The 15,655-nt window shown below is 43.4% G+C and overlaps 2 protein-coding genes across 6 annotated transcripts; both read right to left on the bottom strand.

The window, feature by feature from the left end:
* Positions 1-837: 837 nt before the first annotated feature.
* On the bottom strand, positions 838-6,037 carry LOC124189918. Its single transcript, XM_046582428.1, has 2 exons — positions 4,453-6,037; positions 838-1,351 (listed from the first exon to the last, which is right to left on the bottom strand). The coding sequence occupies exons 1-2, from the start codon at positions 5,871-5,873 to the stop codon at positions 1,294-1,296; spliced, it is 1,479 nt and encodes a 492-aa protein (XP_046438384.1). The 5' UTR covers positions 5,874-6,037; the 3' UTR covers positions 838-1,293.
* A 93-nt stretch (positions 6,038-6,130) lies between these two features.
* LOC124189919 (U8-agatoxin-Ao1a-like) lies at positions 6,131-15,148 on the bottom strand. Of its 5 annotated transcripts, none has more exons than XM_046582431.1 (6): positions 15,067-15,148; positions 14,589-14,660; positions 12,758-12,783; positions 12,556-12,685; positions 7,640-7,730; positions 6,131-6,556 (listed from the first exon to the last, which is right to left on the bottom strand). In XM_046582431.1, the coding sequence occupies exons 4-6, from the start codon at positions 12,641-12,643 to the stop codon at positions 6,394-6,396; spliced, it is 342 nt and encodes a 113-aa protein (XP_046438387.1). In that variant the 5' UTR covers positions 12,644-12,685; positions 12,758-12,783; positions 14,589-14,660; positions 15,067-15,148; the 3' UTR covers positions 6,131-6,393. The 5 variants fall into 5 exon arrangements, with proteins under 5 accessions (XP_046438387.1, XP_046438388.1, XP_046438389.1 ...); XM_046582432.1 differs by lacking the exon at positions 15,067-15,148 and adding an exon at positions 14,724-14,858; XM_046582433.1 differs by lacking the exons at positions 14,589-14,660; positions 15,067-15,148 and adding an exon at positions 12,854-13,079.
* Positions 15,149-15,655: the final 507 nt, after the last annotated feature.

Here is a 15,655-nt window from a genome sequence, read left to right as displayed (position 1 = left end):
GACGCGGTTCAACTAAATAGTGAAGAATGCACATTCCAAATCAATATTATCATTCTTCTGTATATTATCTTTTCTTTTGGGGGTGTTGCTGACGTTGAATGAATTATCAATTTTATTAGACGGAATGCGAGATGACGAGTATTCCAGTTAAAATCTATTATAGAAGCTAATTTAGCTAATTATAATGTCATTGAACTTTTTTTTGTGTCATTTCCTGTTCTGGATATCATTTTTACTAAAGTTAGTATGTATGGTAATATTATTAATAACTATAATGATACATTAGTGAATTGAAACATTGAACGATCAAACCGAAATGTGGATTACACAGTTTTATTATATGGGATAGAGATAATGTTGGGGGACTTTGGCTTTTAGTCTTTTTTTTTTGGTAAGAATTAAGGAGATTACATAATGTCCGGAATAGACGCCAATCATGTGATACATAATATAGGAAGAATATTTATGTAGAAATTAGTTCTAAAATAAAATAAAAAAACAATGTAACAAAATAAATCAATCAAATAAAGACAACCTGTAGTACGTGGTAGTATGTCGGTTATATATTATTCAAACATGTTTTTTTTTATACCAAAGAATATTTTAAAAATTCATATTTCATCATTTGTTTTTTATTTTTCAAAGTGTTCTGGTTAAGATTTTTTTTCTCTTTTTGCTATGTCCTGTAAATTTGTCTCGCTCGTTCATTTTTTTTCCGGTTGTTGGGGCTTTCGTATTGATGTAATTAAGTTCCTTCTGCAAGGGGTGCGGTTGGTGGAGGGCCTCGACGAAAATTCAAGATAATTTGCGTTTTCCTCAAGAATTGGTAAATTACCCGAGGGATCGTTCTACGATCCTGAAGGGTAATTGAAATTGTATAAGAAATAAATGTAGACGACGACCCTAAGGGTGTAGACCTACATTTATTCAGCTTTTTAAAGAACAAAAAGAGGGGGGTGTGCTGCCCTTTCCTCTTACCTGCACACGCCCTTTGCCATTCAGACTTATAGCTACAGATCCGTGTACAGGGTTTTAACCAAACACAATTACATGTTATCAAACATAATCAGAGAGAATTTCACACATAACTTCCAAATAACAGTTTGAGGGGGATACGAGAAAAAACCTGAGGACTTCAGGGTAAAAAAACTCTATCCCAAGGTAACATATCATGAAACACAGAAACATGAACATAATGGTTGCAGCAAAAAATAGTGCGCTTCTTCTTCTGGACAGCTCTGCCAACTGCCGTAACTTGAACACGTAATGGGGCCTTCTTACTTTCTCGCCAGTCTAGTTATTCTTGCTTCTAGAATAACCTCCAGCTTTCCGGCCACGAAAGGTTTGATTTCTACGCGTTTTTTCCAAAATTGAATGAATCATAATTAAATAAATGATGACACAGGGTGGGTATGGGTGGGAGACAGACCCTTAGGGTCGTCGTCTACATTTATTTCTTATACAATTTCAATTACCCTTCAGGATCGTAGAACGATCCCTCGGGTAATTTACCAATTGTACTGCGAAATGCATTTCGCCTAGACCCTAAGGGTGATTTTAAAGCCCAATGATGAATTTTTAATTTTGAACAAACATCGTTTGTGTCGACGCTCGATTGTAAAATCGATTGAACGTCGTTTCTTTTGACCAACTTCCGGCTCGCAAGATTGCCTCCACCGGTACGCCGTCACTGACCGCTTTCGAAGCGGCCGCTCCTCTTGTGGAATGCGCCCCAAAACACCGAGTGTTTATGCCGGCCTTTTGCAAGAACGATTTAATCCAGCGACTCACTGTACTGGCTGAGACCGGCCTATGGGGCGCGATGAGTGCAACAAATAGTTTTCCTTCGTCTGTCTCGCGTCTAAACTGATTCGTACGTTCCACAAATTCTTTAAGCGCCAAGACTGGACATAAAATCGGATCCGGATCATTTAATATTGAAAAGGACTGCAGCGGACCGTTCCGCTGTGCTTTCCGTAACCTATCTAATGAGAATACTACCCCTCTTTCTGAGAAGACGACGGATCGGTAACCAATTGCCGCTATCTCCGACGCTCGCATTAAGGTAGCTAACGCTATCATGGTGACCAATTTACTAGCTAAGACGCTCAGGGTAAGGTGTCGGTTTTCGCCCAACGAATTAATAAATTCTACAACTTGACTCGGGTCCCACATGTCGTTGTACTTGGGCTTGGGGGGATTCTTGTGATAGCAGCCTTTCATTAATCGGACGACAAGCGGATGCGCGCCTATCTGAACGCCTTCGATGGACCCCAGGGTCCTGGACAACATAGACCGGTGAATGTTGATTGCGCTATACGACTTGCCCGAGGCCAGCAAGTCGGTGAGGAACTGCAAAACCTCGGTTAAATCCGCCGACAAGGGATCCGTATCCCTTCGCACACACCAATGTGTCCAGTTCCGCCATGCGGAATCGTAAGTTGCGAGGGTGGTCGGTCGATTTCCGGCCACAAGAAGGTCGACCACGTTCGACGAAAAGCCTCTGTCACGCAACTGTCGCCGGACAGTCTCCAAACGGCCAAGTGAAGTGCGCTGGATGCTAATAACGGGTGCGGCTCGTTCAGTGCCGATGTCAGGAGGTCCGGCTCCTGCTGAAGAAGAAATACTACGTCGCACGCTAGCTCGAGTAGCACCGGGAACCAGGCCTGACCTGTCCATACGGGGCAAACGAAAACTACGTCAGCTTTCTCTCTTCTAATTTTTTCCAAACATTGAAAAATTAGCGCAAAAGGGGGAAAAAGATACCCCGAAAGGCCCTTCCAGTTAACTGAAAAGGCATTTGTGTTCAACGCTTGCGGTTGCGGCCGCCACGAAAAGAAAGAGGGGAGCTGCGCGTTCCAATGGGACGCAAAAAGGTCAACTTTTGATGGCCAGATCTTTTGAACGCGAGAAAAAACGGATGGATTTAATTTCCAATCGCTTGCATCCGGTCCGGCGCGAGACTCTTCGTCAGCAATTACATTCAGCTTGCCGCTCAAATGAACCGCTTCGATTGCAATATTCCGGCTCTCACACCAAGCTGTCAGAGTGGTTGATAATTGCGTCAACGCTTTGGACCTGGTACCCCCGCCGTGATTAATATAAGCCACTGCCGTGACGTTGTCTAAATAAATTTTTATCGCTATACTTTCCGATACCGCCGCGAATGATTGAATCGCGTATAACGCGCCTAACATCTCTAGTTCATTAATGTGCCTCTTGGTATCTTCCAAAGTCCATGAGCCCCTCGTCCTCACATTATTACAATACGCTCCCCAGCCTGTTAGAGAAGCGTCGGAGAAAATCTCCAGATCTGGCACGCTAGGAAAGAACAACTTTTCCCTTTTTAAGCCTAGATTGTTGGACCACCATTCTAAGTCGTCCCTGGTTTCCGCCGATAGCACGCATTCCGACTTCAAATTAAATCCCACTTTTCTAGCTTGCTTAATATAGAATGCCTGCATCCTCCTGAAATGAGACTGCGCAAAAGGTATCGTAGGTATGGCCCAAGTAAAGTTGCCCATTATCGACGCAATCTCTCGCAATGAAATTCTGCTCCTGGCAAGGGCCGCATCGCATTTGGCCTTAACGGTTGCAGCCTTGTCCGACGGCAGCGAAAAGGAAAGTTTTACCGAATTAATAACCAAGCCCAGATACTCTATTACTTGCGACGGTTCTACAATTGACTTCTCCCAATTGATCAAGAAACCCAGATTTTGTAATAATTCAACCACTTTATTTACATCGGCTTTGGTGCTATCTTTTGATGTATTAACTATTAATATATCATCCAGATACACGATGAGACGCATGCCCTGCCTTCTCAGAAAAGCCGCCACTACTTTTAGAATTTTCGTAAAATACCGCGGGGCCGGAGCTAAACCAAAAGCCAGACAAGTAAATTGAAAAATACGCCCCTTCCAGGTGAAACGCAAATATTTCTGGTGGGAGGGGTGCACAGGGACCGTAAGATAAGCATCTTTTAAATCCAACTTTGCTAGCCAGTCCCCTTCTCTCAAAATGAAGCGTGCGGAATCAAGATTTTCCATCTTAAAGTGTTCATACCGGATGAATACATTAAGTGGTTTAAGATTTACAATCGGGCGAAAACCGCCCGATTTTTTTGGAATAACAAATAGAGAACAGACAAACCCATCCTCCCCGCTATTCGAAATTTCTACAATGGCTTTCTTCTCAAGTAAATCTTTTACTTCCTGGTCGCAAACGCTTGCCATCTCTTTCGACATTGTTATCGGACGCGGAAGTTTAGTTTGATTCGGGGTTTCTACAAAATCTAGCTTAACCCCGTTTGACACGCTGTCTAGGACCCAACGATCGTCCGTAACAGTCTCCCACATTTTAGCAAAATGTAAAATACGCCCGCCCACATTTTCACACACAACAGTATTGCGTAAAATTTGAATGGGATCAGAAGGAGGGACGAAAACATACCTTTCACCTCCTCGAGTCCAAGCAGTTGCACCCGGCGGTCGTCCTCTTCCGACCCCACCACTCTGCCTCCCTTCAACGGGAAATTGGGCCGCTGCTTCTCTCCTTGGGCGCAACACCCGTTGAGATGGGCCTGGGTTCACTGCTACCTTTCTTCCACCTGCCTTAGCCCTCGCTCGAGCCGCCGATGAGCTTGCCAGTGTGGCGTCTTGAGACGCCTCCTTGAGCATCGTCTCTAAGAATTTGTCCGTGAAAAGGAGCTCAGTTGCCTCCTTTCCCGGTGCGAAAGCGTCAGGGTTTGACAATATGAAGTCATATGTCGGTTCCACCAATGTCACAACCGCTCGCCTTCTTCTTTGGGTGATGTGGTAGTACGCTCTACCCCACTGTTGTAAAACGGCCCGCACCGTATTCTTGGCTTGCGTCACCGTTTCTCCCTCTCCAAGAGCACACACTTTAGCGTATAAATCAAACAGAGGTGGGGCAACGTCCATTATTTTAAGCTGAGTCTGTATAAGCGCTTCCTCCGAAGCATTAACCCCTTTCAATCGATCTTTGTCTTTAGCATGCCTCAACATAAAGCCGTCGAGCTTAGGCGGTTTAATCGAGAAAGTCGGGTCCTCAAACTCGAGCTCAAATTTCTTTGAGATTGCTTTTGAATCGTCGGTTGACAGGCCAGTCGTTAGCCAAACCCTAATCTCGTCTGAAATCGCTGTTGGGATGAACGCCGTCACTTCCCCTGATTCACTGGCTGCTTTGGATGAGCCTGCCGTGGCTGCCGCGGCTGCCGCGCGCGTTGGTTTTAGAGCCTTCCCTTTCGACTTAGATCCGGCGGCAGGGGCTTGGGGAGTACGCTCCTTTGGTAGCCATGGACGGTCCACTAGCTTTGGACCCCCCTCGTCTAACTCTTCTTCCTCTTCGTCCTCTACTTCAAGATACTCGCCATCTTCTTCGTCTTCCTCCTGTCTGCTCTCCCGCTTCTCTCTTTCTTCCAAGTCTCTTAGCTTGCTAAAACGAACGTAGGCTTCTTCTTCGATCCTATCATCTAACGGAAACTCGGCGCCATTCCCCCGTTCCTTCGCACGCCCCCTTGGTCGATCCCCCACATCATTTTGATAAAACCGGTCTCCGTGAAAAAACTGATCACGCGGAGGAACGTCAAAAGCCGGTGGTGGAATCACGGGTGGAATATTAAACAATGGCGGTTGAGCGTCAAAGGAGGGAGCCCACTCTCGATAGTTTCGAAGAGGAGACCTTTCTCTATCTGGATAATCAAAGTGAACAAAACGGTCGCGTGGCTGACCATTCCAATCACGAGAACGATTTGCCCAATCTCTAGCTTCTTGTTCAGTACGAAAACCTACGGCCCGTGGGTCCATTCTCTGGTGCCTATGCCAACCATAAAAATCACTAGGGCCTGCCATTCTGAAATTCTGACTGCACTGTACGCGAGCTGAAATAAGTCTGAATGGCAAAGGGCGTGTGCAGGTAAGAGGAAAGGGCAGCACACCCCCCTCTTTTTGTTCTTTAAAAAGCTGAATAAATGTAGGTCTACACCCTTAGGGTCTAGGCGAAATGCATTTCGCAGTACAATTAAAAAAAAAAACTCAAATAGAAGAAGAAGTAACGAATTCCAGCGAACTGAAAACTGATGTCGTTTGCGTGCCGTGATGTGAAAATGAGAAAAAAAAGTTCAAACTCAAAATTGATCCATTTGGAATCAGTAAATTGCAGTTGATGAGAATCAGATTGGATTATGGACGACAGAGATGCTGCGGATTGGAAATTGGTGCGTACGGTGCTTGTGGATTTGTTGTCAGTGTTGTTTGTTGTCCGTTCCCCGTGTGTAGTATATATTTGGTTGTGGCGTTTGGGTGGGAGAGGGGGGATGGGATTTTGTTGGTTCACGTTCAAAGATGTTGATGATGTTCCACCATTTGATTTTTAGCCCCATTTCTGGAAGAGTCCGGCCCGATGACAACGGCAATTGGATCCCCACAGGTTGCAGCGACAGGAGCTGCTGAAGCAGCAATCGTTCCTCCTATGGTCGCAGCTGCCACCGCGTCGGATGCAAGATCGTCTGGAAACATAAATCAAAGGCGAACGTCTGAAAAAAGAAATAAATGTAAGAAAAAAAACGCAGAAAAATAGGAGGAGAATGAAAGAAAAAACTGAAAAAACAGCACAGCAACAACCGAAAATAAATGTAGGGACACAATCTACATCCCTTTATTTTTTGTGGGTTCAAACAAAAAGACAAAACACCTAGACGACAGCACCGGGAGGAAAACACACAGACTGCTGCATGTCCCCGAGTCATATTTCTTATTAGCGCAAGTTCCGCTCACGCACACAAAACTACAAAAGACACTTTCCATCCATTTCCATAAAGTTCGCGTGGAAACGACACCACACACGTCACGGTTTCACCAAATGACCGCCGCTAGAAAAGTGGTGGCATTTGGTTATTGATTGGTCACTTTCTTCCGTGGCATATGAGCACCTATATATAGTCTACGTGTCTAACGATCCATCACATCAACTGTATAACGTGCGCATCGGTTTGCCCTTTTATCCGGAACGGAAATGGTTTCATTTGATGAATGTTATCGCTGGTAACTGTGTGCTACATTTTAGGTGGTACCGTTATTACAACTTATATTGGGGAGGTGATCAACAAGACGTGAATTAATCTGATGAAGAAGAGAACAGCGACAGCTCGGCTTCCTTGACGTGCCTGTACGTATTTAGTTCCTATTATTATCCAAGCAGGAAAAGTTTGGCAAGAAAATTAACGACAAAGTCTCTCGACGGGGGTCCCTGAAGACGCCGTTGTAATTGGGTTCTCGCTCAATTACTTGACTGGCCCGAGCTTCAACGCCATATATTTCCATCATCTTTCACTTTTCTACGTTCCCAGGCAAGTTCTCTCCCAATTGAAAACGGGGACCGCCATCTTCTCAACTTGGAAATATCCCGGGGTTGTACGCCCCAAATCAAACACCCACACATCTTATTTTGGTTTTATATAACCTCTCCCGGTTGAAAAAGAATAAAGGTTTTTCATGCCACACGTATAGGCTCCAATTAGGGGAGAAAATGAATAAGAAATAAGAGGGTTAAAAAAAAGAAACTTAAAGAATTCAAAGCGTAATATTAAACAATTCAAAGTAATTATAAAGGGACTCACTTTTGGGCATTTTCCATCAGAGGCTCAGCGTTGTCGGTAAAGTAGTTCAATCCAGCAGATTGTTGTTCGTTAGTCATCTGATCTTCTGCAACTGTTAACAAGTCAAGATGCTCAAATTTAAGGAAAGGCTCCACTCACAGTTACACAAAAATTTGAAGCAAGGCACAGACAAATTAAATTTTCTTTTTAGAGAAGAGTAGCCATGATATCTAGCGTCTCATTAGGGGATATTGTATATCATTCCCGTCGTTTCCATTACTTCTTAGTTCGTCACAGCCTTCAGAGTGTCGGATAGCTCACCGCTGGGTTTTTTTTTTCCCGGAGCTTCTCATTATTAGAGACGTCGTGTCACGTAGACCTAACACTGGGGGTGAATACATGTATTTTCCCTTTTTTTTTCTTTTTATTAGGCAAATTAGCCTCATCATTTCATCGCCATGGGTTATTATGTCGCAGGACGTGTAGACTTTCTTATTATGCGCTTCGATTGGGCGATCGATGACGCCATTCAGCCTCCGCTCCCTTTTCATACATTTGCAATCACAAACACCCAGGAGGAACACAAAGTTAACAAAAAAAAGCCATAAAAAGTTGTTTAAACTGTAGGCCATACTATAGATTATTGATATCGGATTTTGCCTGAAAAAGGGGAGAATGAAAACAAAAGTTCTACCAAGAAAATGCGATGGAAACGACATTCTATGGAGCCCCGAGTTAGTTTTGTTGTTGTTGTTCATCCAGGCAGCACTCGATTGATCCGTTCTCACATCAGTGGCGCGCCCGTCTGCCCAATTCACAAAGTTGAATGAAATCTAGTCAATTATTCGTTGGACGACTGAAAGTCATTTCCAATCGAGTGCAGCTCTACCTGCTGGAAATGTCGAAGGTGAAATTGATGTATAATGTACAAGCAGTCGACCGCGGGAGGGGGAAACTGACGGAAGAATAAAGAATTTGGCCGAAAAGGAAAGAAAAAGAACCAACCAACATCTATACAGGATTGCGCGTCCATGTTTGGTCTACTAACTTCATACGGCAGCTCGGAATCAATTCAAATGCTTTATTACAGTGTGACTGTACCATCCATAAAGCGTGGGATCTTATTCGTGAAAAATATGGGCAATTCACAAGAGTCGCTCTCCTTCGTCCCTCATTTTCAAATTGAACGGGCAGCAGCTGTTCGAACTGGGACGGAGAAGATTTCAGCGTCAACAGGCGCCAAATCACTTTTTCTAGACTCAATTTACAATCACGGGAAAAAGGAAACAAAGGGAAAGAAGACTGTTGCCCAGCTGGAGGGGAAGGAGACGGGTAGCAACAGGAACCATATGGCCCGTCCGCGTGCCGATTGAACGCGTGAGTGCTAAAACAAAAAAAAGTGTCAACAGCAGAAGGACGAGAGCAGCGGATGGGAAAAGAACGAATGTAGTTTACCCCTTTTTGTTTTCTTTATTAAAACAGTGAGTCCTCCATGTCGTTTTAGGAAAACAAAGTCGTTCATTTCAGCCTCGGTAAGTCACTGGGCGACTGAAAGACCCTTCAATGAATAAATGGCTCTACCCTTCACTGGGCTGTGCGACAGGAAACCCCATACCAACTCATTCGCTTCTAATGGCAGAGGGAAAACTTTAGGCTTCATTACGCCATCCGCGTTTGAACCAAAAATAACGTCCAAAGGCGCTTGTTGTTTTTTGTTTTGTTTTTTAAAACATGAAAGTGTCACTGACAAAAGAAAAAGTAATCAAGTGAGAGCTGCCAGCCTCCGTGTATCTCGAGCCCGCATACACCTTTATGTCATTTGCATATAGAAGAGACTCGACGACGTCAGAACTCTCGGGAGGACCGAAATGAGTCGTTTGATGGCTGATACGTATTGCCTCTTAGCGAGTTAATAGCCTCAGGAGGAAGCGAAGGCTGGAATGAGGAAAGGAAAAAAAAAAGACAACAAGTCGAAAATAAAAGAGTTGCCATGGACACCAAGTAGTGCCAAAAGCGCCAGTTTGATGGATGAAACAAGTCTAGTAACGACATCAAATATGTGCTGCTCATACAAAAGATATCTAATATTGGAATAAAAAGGCCAAGTTGCCATCCGGAAAAAAAGTAAAAAATAGTAAGAGCGATCCAGCCGTCGATGGCTGTCTAAAAGATTTCTGGGAAAAAATTAATAAATAATAAAGATCGATAGATAATGTGATCAAGAGAGTGTACCATCAGCAAACTTGACTCTTAGGCGCTCATCTCCCCGGTCGACGATTGGCAAACATTGGGGAGTGTATAGTGGAACCGACCTGTTAACGGCAGCGGCTGTTGAAAGGAGCCGTCAACTTTTTCCCCTGGTTCGTTCCACTTCTCCGTTGAAGAGGAATCGATTGAAGACAAAAACTCGATTGTCGAGTAGCATCGAGCGTTTAAATAAATTTAGAAAGAAAAAAAATAAGAAATCACTGCGATAGGGGTTTCCATAAAAAAGCCTAATCGAAGAATTTCATTTGGAATGAAGAGGACTAGACCTGAAGCATCTGATTCCCCATATCCAATCTAAACCCACTCTGCGGCGGTTATATTTATACCGTCAGTCGATAATGTAATAGAGAGAATTGGCGATGGAATAAGTGAAAAGGTTATCATATCGATTTCGATCGTGCCTGAGAGAAAGGAGTAGACAAAAAAAAAAAAAAAGGATAGCTACATAGTAAATAAGGAGCTTAACGGGTTGCCTTGGTAGCAAAGGTCAAACGTGACGGGAAATGACTAAAGTCGACCATCTAGCGGTGATATCACTTTCCCAATCCCAAAGATTGTCGAACGCGTCTACTAACGCACGAGACAATTCAGAAATAGAAAGTGACAGATTTTCTTCCTCTCGCTATAGACTCGTTGGACAATTATTCAAATAGTATGGGAGTTGGCCGACATCATCATCATTTTTTCCGTGTGCCAAGGAATCAAGTTGGGCAGGGCCTGCTGTCTAACCGGATGATGCGTGTTTGATTGTCAAAGGGGCTGGACTATTATATAACATTCTTTTATTACGATCTTGACAGACAGTTTTTACGGAATTTTGAAATTTTATACTTGTCGTGACGGCAAGTGTTGACAGTTGCCAGAGGCATTGGCCAAGAAAAAAACTGTGCGAATCTAAGAAAACTGGGTTGTCAAGTGAAGTGAGACAGCCTGGGACTTTGGCGACCTTTTGAAAGGACGTGCAATTCTCGTCGTCGGTCGTGATGAAGAAAAGAAGAGAAAGTGCTCCCGGCCGTCGTCGTCGTCGTCCTTGGTAGGCAATAAATAAAGCTCGCATTATACAGCCCAAGTGCCATAGGCCACAAAAAGAATGTGCACAGCGTCAGTTGTCAAGACGTCATTTGTTTTCTCCCGTAAACTTTTGCCCGCGCTGAAACGGCACTGCACTCGAACGAGTTATTGCCAACGCCCTTATTCTCTTTTCTCTCTGTTTCCCCCCCACCCCACTTTTGGAAACGAATATCACCCAGTCGTGTTTCAGTGAGTAGAAATGAAACATTCATCTCAGAAGAAACAAAAGAACAAGTAGCACCTACGTTCCGCCGAGCGTGAAAGGAAACATATTTTCACACTGCGCAAAAAAAAGTGCCTTGACGTGTGAATTGCAGATTTATACCACCCATATACTATCGAAATAAACAAACGAAAAAGGGGATTGCTCTCGTGTTTTCCCCTATTAAACCTGTTTTCTTTCCAACAGTTTTATTCCGCGTTCTTATTTCAGAGGAGTTCGGCATCCATTGAATGCCATCCGATCTGTCAAGGAGTGGTTGGGTAACACGTAGCAACGGCCAGGAGTTGCGTGAATTCGACAGCTCCTTTGAAGAACCTTGGAGCGTGCAAATATTAGAGTTTTGACTAGGTGAACCTAAATTTACACAGCGTCCCTTTTAGGAGACGTGGCCAAATGTTGAAATTTTATTTGATTTTATTTTGACGTCGCTAGTAAATCACATGAACGAGTTGTGATTACTGCTGGGGTACGAAGTTGACAGCCCCACCCTGACCAACAGTTTGCTTCCAAACTTTTGGGTCCTACTATATAATTCTTACGTGGCTAGAAATTTTTTTACAAGCGCCGGATAAAAATGTTCCCTGGGCGGCACGGTTGGTCGACTTTAACAGATAGGATTTTATTGTCTTTAGCGGACGTCACGACGACGCCGTTATCTGTATTCTGTCCGGATTCGCGCAAGTTCCACTTTGTTATGTTACACGCAAACTTTTTTGGGAGGGAGCCGGGAAAGAGATGGAACGCAGAGCAACAGGCAATGGAAATTGTCGGCGTGTTTCAAACAGGCTCAGACGAAGTGAAGCGAACCTGGCAATTGGTTGGAGTGTTCCACTCCTTGAAAAGTTCACCAAGTTTTCCACTCGGAAGAAAAAGAATGGAAGGAAAAAAAAAGAAAGAAAAAAGATTCAGCGGCAAGCAAAGTAAATTTAATCCAACTGACACCATGGAGTGGAACCAAGTGTTGGAAAGAGATATCGATCGGATGGGAGAGCGACCAGATGAGATAGGAACAGAGACACTGCCAAAGGACCCTTCTGTGTTCTCTATGCGCGTGTAGGGGCATTCTTCACAGAGTTACAAGCACTGCAAGTGTCGGGGCGGAAGCGCAACATTCAACCCACGCTATATCGAAACATCAGTTAACTCGACTCTACCCCCCCCCCCCCAAGCAGACGTTAGAAGTAAACCCCACCCATCTCTTCCTATTGTGATCACCGGGAGGATTTGCCCAGTGGGTTGGTTTTTGGACGTGAAAAAAGAACCGGATCACTTTCACGCTCCATTGTTATTGTATATTATATACATCCCGGAGTGTCTTTTCTCTCTCACACTCGGCAAAAGAAAAAAAGAGGAAATGTAACGCGTTTTCATTTACCTTCGTCAAAGTAATGCGGATCGAGACAGAGGACGGCCTGGCTCAAGACGAGGACCGCGAAGAGGACCACCACCACTTTGGAAACCATGTTTGAACGACGTCCGTGGTATTTCTGAAATAATGTGGAAGACTGGGCCGATACAAAAAACCAAAATCAGAATTTCTCCTCGAAAATAATTAAAATTTCAGAATTTCATTTTACCTGATGACGGCAATCCCTCGATCAAACTGGTCACGAAATTGAACGAAATTGAAACGACGATCAAAAAAATAAAATTCAGTGATAAAAACAGACTACGTTTGATATGTCGACGATGAGTTTGATTTGTCTAGAGAGACCAACTGGAATTGGAAGGGAAAAAATAACCCCGAAATGATTTGCTGCGGAATAGTAAAGCGACGGAGGGAGCGGCGGCGACGAAGACCTTATCGACGAGTCGTGCAATGATGTGAAGAGCGGGTGCGGCTGGCCTGGTGTATTTATCGGCCTTCAACCCGCGCAAAAACCAGGACGAGCGGGGGGGCAAAAGCAATATCGTTCCCCGCCCGTCGACGACATACGCAAGAGTCAGAAGTTATCTGCGCTTGCTCGTGACCCCCCCCCCCTCCCTCCCTCTACTAGCCTGCTGATGCGCACAACACTCTCTCTATTAAATGGAATTCTGGTCAAAGTCAATCCCGCGACTCACCACTCGTCTCCACGTGAATGCAACGCAAACTATTTTTCAATTACAAACAGACACGCAAAAAAGTCTGAACTTTTCCGACGACGGTCGAAAAATGTTGTCATTCCATCTTGTTTTCTAGATAGAGCTGTACGTCTTTTGATTTTTACTTTCGTATGGCGTTTGGCATTATTATTATCATCATCATCATCGATCAAGGCAAAGCTGAGATCTACACCCCACTGCCGGAATAAGTTAGGCCTATGTACAGATAAAGATGGGCTTTCAAATGAGACGCGTAGAACGACGATTACAATAGAGCTGGGAGAGACTATGAAGCTAAACCCACACACATAACCCTTTCTGCGTCGTTCGTGATTGTGCTGTTGGCCGCTAATCAATCGGTCCAGAGAAGAAAAGGACGGAACCCTCAAGCTTCTTTCCGACTGCCAATCAGAGAGAAACACACACACACACAAACCTCGGTAGGTTTTCTCTCTGTTTAATCCATGACGCTCTTCCTTCAATCATAAAGAAAAAGGGTCGAGAGAGATTTAAAAAATAAAAAAATGGTTTGCCCAAGTCGATGAACCGAGAGAGAACTAATAGCTGTCGAGACATTTTTCAGCTTATACGCTGCCTGTAAACTTAAATGAATGACCCGTTTTCCTGACGCAAATCCCACCTTCGGAAAATGAATAAATCGTCGATATTATAAATGGCTGACAAATCGCTACTATCCGCAGATGAAGAGAGAAATAAATAAAAAGCTATACACATTTATAAGAATGCAAGTGGGTGGTCGAAGAATGAGGGAAGCCAACCAATCGATAAAAGCGAACGTCTTTTGAAACTTGATGTCAACATCGCTCCCCTCGTGAAAACCCGCGTGCACTTGGTCGCTTTTGTACGCCCACGTCCAGCACAACCCGAAAATAAATAAGAATTCTAGGACAAAAATACTTGACCAACAATGCCGAGATATAGCAATATGGTGGGAAGTCTCAAGGGCCACTAGGGCAGAATGTTATTTAGATTGCTATAAAGATACAAGAGTTAAAGTGAAAGATGAAAACGCCATCATCGTTTCGTGTGCTGCACAAATAAAATTGTCTCATTTCACACGTTTGACATTGATTTACGATAGTTGATACACGACGCTTGAGATGAGCAATCGTCATGAATTGGACTTCGATCGATGGCCAACTTATTAGGAGGACAGTTGTATCCTTTAGGGGAAATTTTAAAAATTTTGTCCTTTCGATTATGGAGTCACCCAATTACAACAAAATACCTTGCCTAGCCTGCAGTAGTCTACACATTGTCTAATTCCAACTAGGTAAAATAGACTAAACCCTGAAGACTTACTTGATTTTGGGTGCACCAGGAAGATGGCAATCAGGGAAGTTTGGTTGAAAACGTTCACATATGACCTGGATTCTGGTTTAACAAATTTCAATAGTAAGTTCACTACATATTTAGCACAGAAAAAGAAGAACTTACATGTAATATCATTAAGTTAAATGTTGACTCTCTGTTGACTCTATAGTTTCATTCCCTGATGTGACTGATGCACATTTACGCATCAGACTTTTTCCACAGATTTAGACCATTTCAGCCACTTCTTTTCCCATCCTAATCACTATTTGAACACCTATCACAATGGATTTTAGATCAATATCGATTCTTATTGCGCCTCATAGTTCAAAACAAAAGAACTTGAAGACCTACACAACACACACTACAGAACAGACTACTTGCCCCAATCAATTGCAGCCAATTTATCAAATATCAAATCAGCAAGTACATTTTCTCTAATACACAGCCAACTTTTTTAATAAATCACCTGTAAATTTAATCATTCTTCAAAAGAAAGACAGGCTCCTCATCTTCTATTCACTTGCACCTGTTTCGTACTTGGCAAAACGTGACTTCTATACTACGCCTAAAACGAAAAGTGCTGCGAACAAAAGAAAAAGTTTGCCAAGTTTTTTGCTGCAACTTTTGTTTGGTGCGTCGTACCTTTTTTTAAAAAAAATTATGGAAGCCAAATTGCCATTTTCATTTTTAACGACTTTTAAGGTTGTTGATTCCAAAAATCTCTCTCTTCCTAACCGCCAAATGTTTTCTTATTATTAAGAATGACTCTTATTAATATCTGTAATCGACGTCACAGGTTGGAAAAATCGTTGCAGTTCTCCGAGAAAAGAGAACCATGTCATGTCGATGTGGAACGACGCTGACGCAAGAGATGCGAAATGAAAAGGAGTAAGATTAATACGTAATGCGATGGGCTGTTTAGCTTATATTGAGCAATGAATATGGGCGATAAAGACTCTTAAACGAATGTTGCAATAACTATGACGGCTACATGGGCGCCGACGATAAAGGTCATCTCAATGTGCTGCGTTCATCGGGTCTGTTCGTGACTTGCA

This window comes from Daphnia pulex, chromosome 3 (genome assembly GCF_021134715.1).
Source record: "Daphnia pulex isolate KAP4 chromosome 3, ASM2113471v1".
NCBI classification, from domain to species: domain Eukaryota; kingdom Metazoa; phylum Arthropoda; class Branchiopoda; order Diplostraca; family Daphniidae; genus Daphnia; species Daphnia pulex.
Note: the sequence above shows the minus strand (reverse complement) of the source record. Positions and strands in the feature narration are given on the sequence as shown.

Excerpts from the sequence above, each read along its gene's own strand:
- LOC124189918 (XM_046582428.1), bottom strand. The coding sequence starts at position 5,873 with ATGGCAGGCCCTAGTGATTTTTATGGTTGGCATAGGCACCAGAGAATG. Across the intron at positions 1,352-4,452 it reads TGGACTCGAGGAGGTGAAAG|AAATCAAACCTTTCGTGGCC; the intron begins GTATGTTTTCGT and ends AAAAACGCGTAG.
- LOC124189919 (XM_046582431.1), bottom strand. The coding sequence starts at position 12,643 with ATGGTTTCCAAAGTGGTGGTGGTCCTCTTCGCGGTCCTCGTCTTGAGC. Across the intron at positions 7,731-12,555 it reads TCCGCATTACTTTGACGAAG|TTGCAGAAGATCAGATGACT; the intron begins GTAAATGAAAAC and ends ACTTGTTAACAG. Across the intron at positions 6,557-7,639 it reads CTGATGGAAAATGCCCAAAA|ACGTTCGCCTTTGATTTATG; the intron begins GTGAGTCCCTTT and ends TTCTTTTTTCAG.